The 9,680-nt window shown below is 36.3% G+C and overlaps 1 protein-coding gene across 1 annotated transcript; it reads right to left on the bottom strand.

The window, feature by feature from the left end:
* Positions 1 to 343: 343 nt before the first annotated feature.
* kctd9a (potassium channel tetramerization domain containing 9a) lies at positions 344 to 8,952 on the bottom strand. Its single transcript, XM_065247652.2, has 12 exons — positions 8,743 to 8,952; positions 7,250 to 7,371; positions 6,862 to 6,905; positions 6,668 to 6,764; positions 6,359 to 6,417; positions 6,142 to 6,270; positions 4,727 to 4,794; positions 4,552 to 4,647; positions 4,023 to 4,172; positions 3,515 to 3,620; positions 3,281 to 3,414; positions 344 to 1,966 (listed from the first exon to the last, which is right to left on the bottom strand). Exons 1-12 carry the CDS (start codon positions 8,788 to 8,790, stop codon positions 1,850 to 1,852), a joined length of 1,170 nt encoding a protein of 389 aa, XP_065103724.1. The 5' UTR covers positions 8,791 to 8,952; the 3' UTR covers positions 344 to 1,849.
* Between the last annotated feature and the right edge of the window lie 728 nt (positions 8,953 to 9,680).

Here is a 9,680-nt window from a genome sequence, read left to right as displayed (position 1 = left end):
CTGTGAAACTAAGCCACTGGACCACAGCTGTGAAATTACATTAACGTGAAAGTTATAAGTCATGTTTCATAACCCCATGTTTTGTTGCTGGTTCCCATGAATATGTCAAGACAGCATATCACTGGCTTAAACTGTAGTCAGATCAGACCAAGTTGGATATTAAACATTTACTGCAATATTCTAGAAATATTAAACATTAATTTAGGTTTCAAAATTGCAATAATATATCAAAACAATTTGTAATTTCATAAATTGCTGCAAGATTTTGGAAAGCACAATGTACACCCATATTAGAAAAATGTATGCATCATATAAATGCAAGCAAATAAAAAGACAACAGCAGTTTGATTATAACAGTCTATTTATGGAAATATACTTCCGTAATAGAGTGAGTGCAAGAGAGTTAGGTAAGTACTGAATAGGATCCTCACCTATACGTTACATAAATACAGCCTGATACATAAATAAATAGCTTGCACCCTTTGCACAAGGGTCTGATATACATAGAGAATCACACTTAAAGTGCAAAAGTCTATTTTGATTGCCTTCATTTAACAGGATTGATATAGTACCTACAATAACATTTGTGAAAAATAACATGAAAAAATAACAGCATGTTATATACAACAAATAATGTCGCTATCATTTCTGACTGAGATGTTTTGGTTTTCATTTAAACCATGCAGCAAATAGGTCGGCTGATATTAAAAAGTCTATGATGCAATATATGTGAAACGCTAAGGCCTAAATTGCATGTTATAAATGTGCTACTTAGTCTTATTTTATATAAGAGCTAAATGTGTAATTAGATATTGAAAGTTTAGCTTTGGATATGAGTGCACGAATTTAGTGCTTTGGAGAAAAAAGTAGGATTATGCAAAATACAACACCACGATAACCAGAAAGGAAGCACCGGATTTGAAAATGACACCAGAAACATAATTCATAACTTTTTGGTCTGGGTGAACAACGGTTGGTCGCGTCAACATGTTCAACAACTAAAATAAACATTATTTTATAAAGCTGGGAGGGTTAAAGAGTGAGGAGTTGAAAAAATAACATTCACATAGATAAAAAAAAAGTAATCATATAAACCAGCATATTGGCACCACTGGTTAATTATTGTGCATATTAACCTATGGCTATTACACAGTTATCAAAGGGTTAATATGTCAAAGTCTGCAGCAAATTTTGGTTTGTTTTTGGTTGAAGTCTTCGCATGACTGCATGGATTCGAAAACATTAAGTGAAGTGAGACTAATAAAAAGAGGAGTGCGGGATGGGAGGTAGATGAAACAACGAACAGAAAACACTTTGTGTTTAAATACGAGAGGAAGGACATCATGTAAGAGCTATGTGTTGCATATTTTAAACCAGACCTGTCTCCTATACGAAATGTGATTATTTATTTAAGTACTCTATATACAAACGCTACTAGTATGTTTTATCTGCGGTAAGCTGTGCAACAATGGCAATATAAGCCTCTATTATAAGCCTCATTATAGTTAGATATATTTGGTTGTATTCATCGACTGAAATGTGAACTTCTTCATCTGGAATCAAACACAAAATCAGACGATTCAGCAATGGTTTAAAAAAAACTTAAAAACTTAAAAGCAATAGGTTTGGTTTGGTGAGATGTTTAAACATTTGTGATCTCTACAAGAAGCTTTTTCCTTTTTTGGCCATGGATGTGCACTAGTGCATGAGAATAAAGCTAAAATTGAAGGGGCGGGGCAAATCAAGTGCTAGAATTGTATTGCATACAGTTCCACAGGAGCGTGAAACAGGAAGTGGGGAGAGGCGTGGCTGGCTGGTGAGGTCGTCGGGAGAGGCGCAACATAATTGGTTATCTCACACTTTGGGACATGTGCAGTGGAGTCAGCATCTCTTCGAAAATAGCTCCTTTCACGTTTGAGCCACGCAGGTTCGCTTCTTGTAGATCACAGCCTGAGAGATCGCAGTTCTGCACAAGAAAAACTCAGTTTGGTAACACTTCACAATAAGGTTGTATTTGTCAACATATGTTAAAGGGAAAGTCCACTTTTTTTGAAAATAGGCTCATTTTCCAGCTCCTCTAGAGTTAAACATTTGATTTTTACAGTTTTGGAATCCATTCAGCTGATCTCTGGGTCTAGCGCTACCACTTTTAGCATAGCTTAGCATAATCCATTGAATCTGATTAGACCATTAGCATTGCACTCAAAAATGACTCTTCTGTAGTTAAATCGTAGTTACATCGTATACTAAGGCCGACGGAAAATTAAAAGTTGTGACTTTCTATGCAGATATGGCTAGGAACTATACCCTCATTCTGGCGTAATAATCAAGGACTTTGCTAGCGTAACATGGCTGCAGGAGGCGTAGTGATATTACGCAACGCCCGAAAATAGTCCCCTGCTATTGAAAGTTACCAATAGCAATAACTGCTATTTTTCTGTCGGTCTTAGTACACAATGTAACTACAGAAGAGTCTAGTTTTAAAAAGGAAAAATATTGAAACTCTTTGGTTATTTTTCACTTCTTATTAGCGATGCTAATGGTCTAATAAGATTAAATGATTTATGCTAAACTATGCTAAAAGTGGTACTGCTAGACCCAGAGATTGGCTGAATGGATTCCAAAACTGTAAAAATCAAATGTTTAACTCTAGGGGAGCTAGAAAATGAGCCTATTTTTTTTTAAAAAAGTGGAGTGTCCCTTTAATGCATTAGCTAACATGAAGTTTCAATGAACAATACTACTACTGCACTATTTATTAATCTAAGTTCATGTTAAAGGTGCACTGTGTAGATTTTGGCAGCATCTAGCAGTGCGGTTGCAACCAACAGCACTCCCCTCCCTTTCATAATGCATAGAGAAGCTACAGTAGCCACCACAGGACAAAAACTTGTCGTCATCTGAGACAATGTAATGACGAAAGGTGCTCTGTGGAGCACTTTGTCCGTTTAGGGCTACGTGTCCGTGCAAAATGGTGACTTTGTGTTTTTTAAAGAAAAACACAATCACTGATATATAGTTATGTATATTATATTGCATTTCTGTAAAGAGATCCTTTTAAAAGTTATACAATGCACCTTTAAGTTGTGTAGTGATGATACATCTTCAGTTTGGTTTGCGAAAAAGTCTAAGGAAACCCGGTGCAGCAGTGGACTGCTGAATATTTCACACTGAATCTAAAAAGGCTAATTAAACCTAGAAAGTTTTACAACTTTTAAACATTTTAAATAAAAAGTTCCCAATTTAAATAAGAAGATTTGTTACATCACTGATTTTTTACCTCGAGATCTGTGCCTGCTAATGTAGCACCGCGCAGGTTACAGTTTTTTAGCTTAGCATTCTTCAGGGTAGCCACACGCAGGTTTATCCCAGTCATCTGACTGCCTTCCATGTCAACCCCTTTCAGATTAGCTCCTAGTACAACAATTAACCGGTTACAAACAAGAAGATGAAACGTAACATTCATTTTGCAGAAGAAATTTTGTTTAAAGTAAATGCTTGCGTGTAATTTTACCCTCCAAATTAGCCTTTAGCCCAGATGGATCCTCAAAGTTACAACCTTTCAGCGACGCTCCCTCTGCATTCGAGCAAAGCATCTTCACACCCTGAAGATTAGCACCCTGTAGCACATCATGTTGGCAGAATTTATTAAGGGGATAGTCAACACGATGTTATAATTATTCGTATGTATCTTACGAGACGGCTAATTCGTATGACCACATACATTTTTGTATAATTTGCTTTCACCCGTGATGGTGCAGTTAGGGGCATGGTTGGGTTTTAATATAGTTTTTTTAATTATCGTACTTTGTACTTCATACTCATGACATATATACGAATTCCCGTGAGATCAGGCTGGGATACTAAAAAGAATTCTCAAATCAACATGACTTCCACGTAAACAAAATGTGAAATTGTAAATCATGCATTAATCATGATTCACAAAACCATAAATAGCACTTCATTCGCAATTTCACATTCAATTACTATTATCTAAAATAGATGAGAGATGTTCAGCTCACATCCAGGTTGGCTCCAGATAGGTCCGCTCTCTCCAGGTTTGAGCAGCACAGGTTTGCATAGGTGAGATTACAACGACTCAGATTTGCCATCTTAAAATTTATATAGCGTAAATCCAGCCGAGAAAGATCAGCTCCACTAAAATTCAGACCCTAGGAAGAAAAAAACTAATATGAGTAGAGGGCATCTATCACTGAACCATGACTGTAGCTATGTTTCCATTACCATTTAAATTGTTCAAATTGAAAATTCGCCCAATGGAAACACGGCAATTTCGCATATATGTTCCATATATGGCAAAAATGTCTTTATGCTCGGATGAGGTGGTTTTTCAGGCAATTTGTAAAAGTGATATATATTACAAAACTGCAATGAAAAGAGGTCACCGGACATGCTTCATGCAGCGTCACAAAAAAACGTCAAGTGCATGAAATGAAAATACCACAAGTGCGATTGTGTGATGTTAAGAAACGCAGCTTGTGTGATGTTAAAACACGACTAAACTATTCAATCCCAAAACACATCCTCTACCTGACAGCGTAGCTCAGATTTGGTTGGCGTAGCCAGCAGAAACCGAACAAATTCTTTCCGGGAGAGTGGAGAGTGATCTTCAGGTGGATGAGAGTTCTGTTGTGAAACAAACAAACAAATAAAACATCTGTACGTTGATAAAAGTGAATGTATAGAAACATTTCCATTCTGTTACCTTTATGGCGGCCTCTAGCTGTTCAGCCAACTGCTCAACTCCGAAGAATCGAGCTTCTTCCAGTACTCCTAAAACCATAAAAACATTACTAAGAGTTGAATTGATTTGGAATATAACATGATAATAAACTACAATCAATGACAATATATTTTATTTTATATACTTTGGGGCAGTTTCCCGGACAGGGTTTAAATTAATCCCAGACTAGGCCTTAGTTATATTAGGACATTTAAGTAGTTTAACAAACATACCTTACAAAAAACATTACGGGTGTGCATTAGAGGTCTTCTCGGGTCCAAAGAAACGTACCTGACCCGAAATGACCAGAATAATTTTTTAACCGAACCTGACGTGCAAGAATAAATTTTTTTTAATAAAGACCCGACCCGAGTCCGACCCAGTGGGGATTTATTTTCCTTTTTTTGACGACGACACCAAGGTAACTGCTAAAATGCGCATTTAAATTTGATTGACACGTCTGTCTCAGCGAAAATTAACCTACCGCCAGCCACACAACATCACAAGCACTCTTGGCAAACAAAGGAGGGTTTGGAAAAGGAGTTGATGTGCATACGCGAGATAGGTTGGGTCGTCTCTGGTCCGTTCAGCAAAAACATATTCATTTTAAATTACAGAGACCCGATGCCGCCAATATTATTCCCGACCTTTGTCCGAGGCTCACTTTGGGTTTGGGGCTCGGCTCGGACCTCGAGTTATCGGATCTAAGTGGACCCACCCGTGAAGACCTCTAGTATGCATCTTGAGGTAAAACAATGGCACGAATACATTTTAGGGCAGTTTCCCAGACAGGGCTTAGATTAATCCAGGACTAGGTTTTAGTTATATTATGACATTTAAGTAGTTTTTACAAACATACCTTACAAAAAAAAAAACATTACTGGTGTGCATCTTGGGACAATACAATGGTACTGATATGCAAGTTGTTTTTAAATTAAGGCAGCTCAAACATGCATTTTAGTCTGGGACCCCTTTAAGATATGCCAGTGCAAGCTGTTTTTAATTAAGGCAAACAAGCATTTAAGTCTTGGACTGACTTAAGTCCTGTCTGGGAAACACCCATTTTAAGTATCAAGTTGAAAAGTATGAAAATAAAAATTGATATCTTTTGATATGTATTGCACCTTCATTAAACATTTAGGGGCGGTTTCCCGGACTAGTCCTAGACTAAAATAAATGTAAGAGCTATCCAAACTGAAAACAACTTGCACTGAGGCATTTAGTAAGGCATGTTTGTTAAAACTAGTTATATTTCATAATTAAACTAAGGTCTAGTCCTGGTTTATGCTAATCCCTGTAGATTACCGTGATTTTACCAGGTACATTTATTATTTTATCACGTAGTAACAAATGAGATGAATGAGTCTTGCCCATCAGTAAATGTCACAGGTACTCACCGAGTAAATTTATTCCTTCATTGACAATGATCTGGCCGTGCCTTAGGTAATTTAGGATGGGCTCAAAGTAGTCCGGGCTGCGGTCAATGAGGTAAGCCCCGTGTTCATCCTGCTTATTACCCCAGACATCTGAGGTTCACATAGTGGAGGAAAAACATTACATTTTGATCTTTAAACTAGCAAAACAATGCATGAAATGAAAACTTGTGAAACTTACTCTTTTCTCTAAACATGTTTGCCAACATACTGTCTGGCTCTTTATTCACAAGAGTACTCCTAAAACAAAAGCAAACATTTGACATAAATGATAATGTTCAAAGGTTAAACATGCATGCGTGTGCAGACAATATATCAATGCATAGTTTGCTCACATTCTGATGGTAATCCACATAAAATGTTAAACTGTGCGGTATGGTGATTTTACTACATACAGTTAGGAGGGTTTGTGTCGTGCCTAACCATTGTAAAATCACTGTAATGCATGACCTTCGGGCAAATATGAAAGCAAAGCCTCCTGTATGATTACCTAGTGGTTGTAAAAAGCCGGCCACCGATATTAAGTGTCAGCCAATCGGTCTGTGAACCTGAGTTGTCATCTGATGTCTTTCCATCGCTCTGAGGACCTAAAAAATAAATATAGTACAAATATTCATCTTCAAGTGTTATTTGTAAGAAAGTCACAGCTGAACTACAAAAAAGATTTTAAAATGAACAACTTACTGATAAAAGCATCCCCTTCTGACACGTATAACACATCATCATCTCTGTGGAACACATACACAGATATTGGCATCCTGTCACATGACCTTCAATTTCCCTCTTCTACTTAATATTTGAGTACAAAGCTCGATGTGATCTCTGTTAGGTCTTTTGTTTATTCATACTGAGCTCATGCTGATATAGAATAACAGGGAACTGAGGTGTGATTTTCCATTACGCTTACTTTAAGGTGTTACATGATATCACAGAAGAACCATTTTTAGCTGAATGTTTTCTGTGTGGCATCGCTGTGAAGGACATTTTACGCACCCTTATTTTTAGAAGTGTGCACTGTGTAAGCTCTCTTTCCTGAAATATGAAAGAATTAATGACGTCAAAGGTATCTCACCTGATGAGAGCAATGTCATCTATGAGTCCACCTTTCCCATTATAAAGGTTACAAGCCCTGATTCCCAATTTATTGCTGGCGACTGTCAAAAGATCGGACAGAGTCCCATAAACAGCTACAACCTGCAAAAGAAATTAGATATTACAATATACTCTCTAAAGGGGAAATTTCACAAGACTTTTTTAAGATGTAAAATACATATTTTGTGTCCTATGAGTACCTATGTGAAGTTTTATCTCCATAATACCATATAGATAATTTATTATAGCTTGTTAAAATTGCCACTTTGTATGTGTGAGCAAAAATGTGCAGTTTTTGGGTGTGTCCTTTAAAATGCAAGTGAGCTGATCTCTGCACTAAACAGCAGTGCCGTAGTTGATTAATGCAGATTAAGGGGCGTTATAATTATAATAAGATCCCATTCTGACCTCACACAGGGAGCGAAGTTTTGCATATGCTTGCAGAGAATGGTTTAGCAAAACTTTAAAGGGGCCATAGCATGAAATTCTAACTTGTTCAATGTTTAAGTGCTATAATTGGGTCCCTAGTGCTTCTATCAACCTTGAAACTGTGAAAAAAACAACCCAGTAACTTAGTTTTGGTAAACCATTCTGTGCAAGCATGTGCAAAATAGGTCAATCAGATTTCGCCTGTTTTGTGATGTAGGTAGTAAGTCTTATTACAATAATACCGTCCCTTAATCTGCACTATCCAACCATGACCCTGTTATTTCTTGCAGAGAGAGAGAGAGAGAGAGAGAGAGAGAGAGAGAGAGAGAGAGAGAATAATTGACAACACAATTGGGACGGCACAAACCACCATTATTGCATTCAGTGTTTGAATTTCATCAGCTCATTTGCATTTTAAAGGACACACCCAAAAAAGGCACATTTTGTTCACACCTACAAAGTGGCAAATTTAACATGCTATAATAACTTATCTTTATGGTTTTTTGAGCTAAAACTTCACATACGCACTCTGGGGACACCAAAGAGTTATTTTACATTATTTTTTAAATATCATGATATGACCCCTTTAACACCCACAGAAACTTCTGGATTAATACGAAGCGGAAACAAAATCAATTTATAGTTATTAAATATTTAACAATATATAAACTGAATTGATTTCATTAATTCTAACTCAACATTCAATCCTTCAGAATATAAAAGAAGGTAGGCTACATAATACAAATGTATTTTAAAACGTTTTGATATACGTAATTAGTCTGAATAATGTTAGTACAATACAAATAAACAACATTAAAGCACGAGCCCTAAAGCTTAACTTTGGCCTTATCATAAGGTGATACAATCAGGTGATTAATCACAATTTAAAAGGTCAGATCTGCGTTTTATCTAGTCGTCTGTTGTATCTCTAGTAACCAAAGTGAGATGAAGGCATAGATATGCTTCGTGCCATTATCAGGACATCACTGTTCTCGAGCTCACTTACTGGAGTTAAACGTGGACTGTGTGTGCGTACGCACTCACCTTGCCATTTTTGGAGGTTCCGTTGACAAAAAGCGTCACCCTGCGCATGCTTTGTTTAAGCGGACTAAACGTATGGCCGGTACAACGATTAATTAATTTAGTAGATCGTTAACTTATCTATATATTAAACTAATACCTACGTTAAAGAGAAGGAAGAACCAACCTAGCTACATTGTATCAAGATGACGACGAAGCAGCTGTCCAATCACAACGCGAACACTGTGGCAGACTTCGGATAAGGACCAATCACGGGACCGGATTCACAGACTTGGCCTGTAATTCGGACCAATCAGACACAATTGTGGTGTAACCTTTTTTTTTAATGTAAACTTGCCTTGTAAGAAAGGAATTTGACGCAAGGGAAATTATTATTTCTGTGGCTGTAGGTCAATCTACATATTTAAGTAAATGTAAAAGTATGACTACTAAAGAAGACACAGCCTGTCAACAGACAGTAAACAAAACTCCGATGCCGAAAGAAAATTAAATTAATTTAAAATATATATTAATTTAATTAAATTGTCAGAATATAAGAAAATAGATTTGTAAATAGAAATGTAAGAATTAAAATATTTCTTCAATGATTTACAGTAACATACGTATCTTTCAGCACCTATGTACTGTCGCTTTTTCTACACTAGATGGCGGAGTAGAACATAAATTTTTTCCTTACAGTTTGTGTCCATAGTCAATAACATAATATAATATGATGATATTATAATGACATAACAACAATAATTATTTAGTTAACGTAATATTTTATATTTTGTATTATTTATATTATATGTATGTATAAATATAATTTATATACTTTTTAAATTTCCAGGTGTTATTTATTTCAATGTTGCATAAAAATCTTGACAGACATATGAACTTTGAGCTGTCACTGGGACAGCAGCAGTTAAAATGGTCATATGTACAATTTACAGACATGTATA

This window comes from Paramisgurnus dabryanus, chromosome 11 (assembly GCF_030506205.2).
Source record: "Paramisgurnus dabryanus chromosome 11, PD_genome_1.1, whole genome shotgun sequence".
Classification (NCBI taxonomy): Eukaryota; Metazoa; Chordata; class Actinopteri; order Cypriniformes; family Cobitidae; genus Paramisgurnus; species Paramisgurnus dabryanus.
This window is presented reverse-complemented; position numbering and strand designations above follow the sequence as displayed.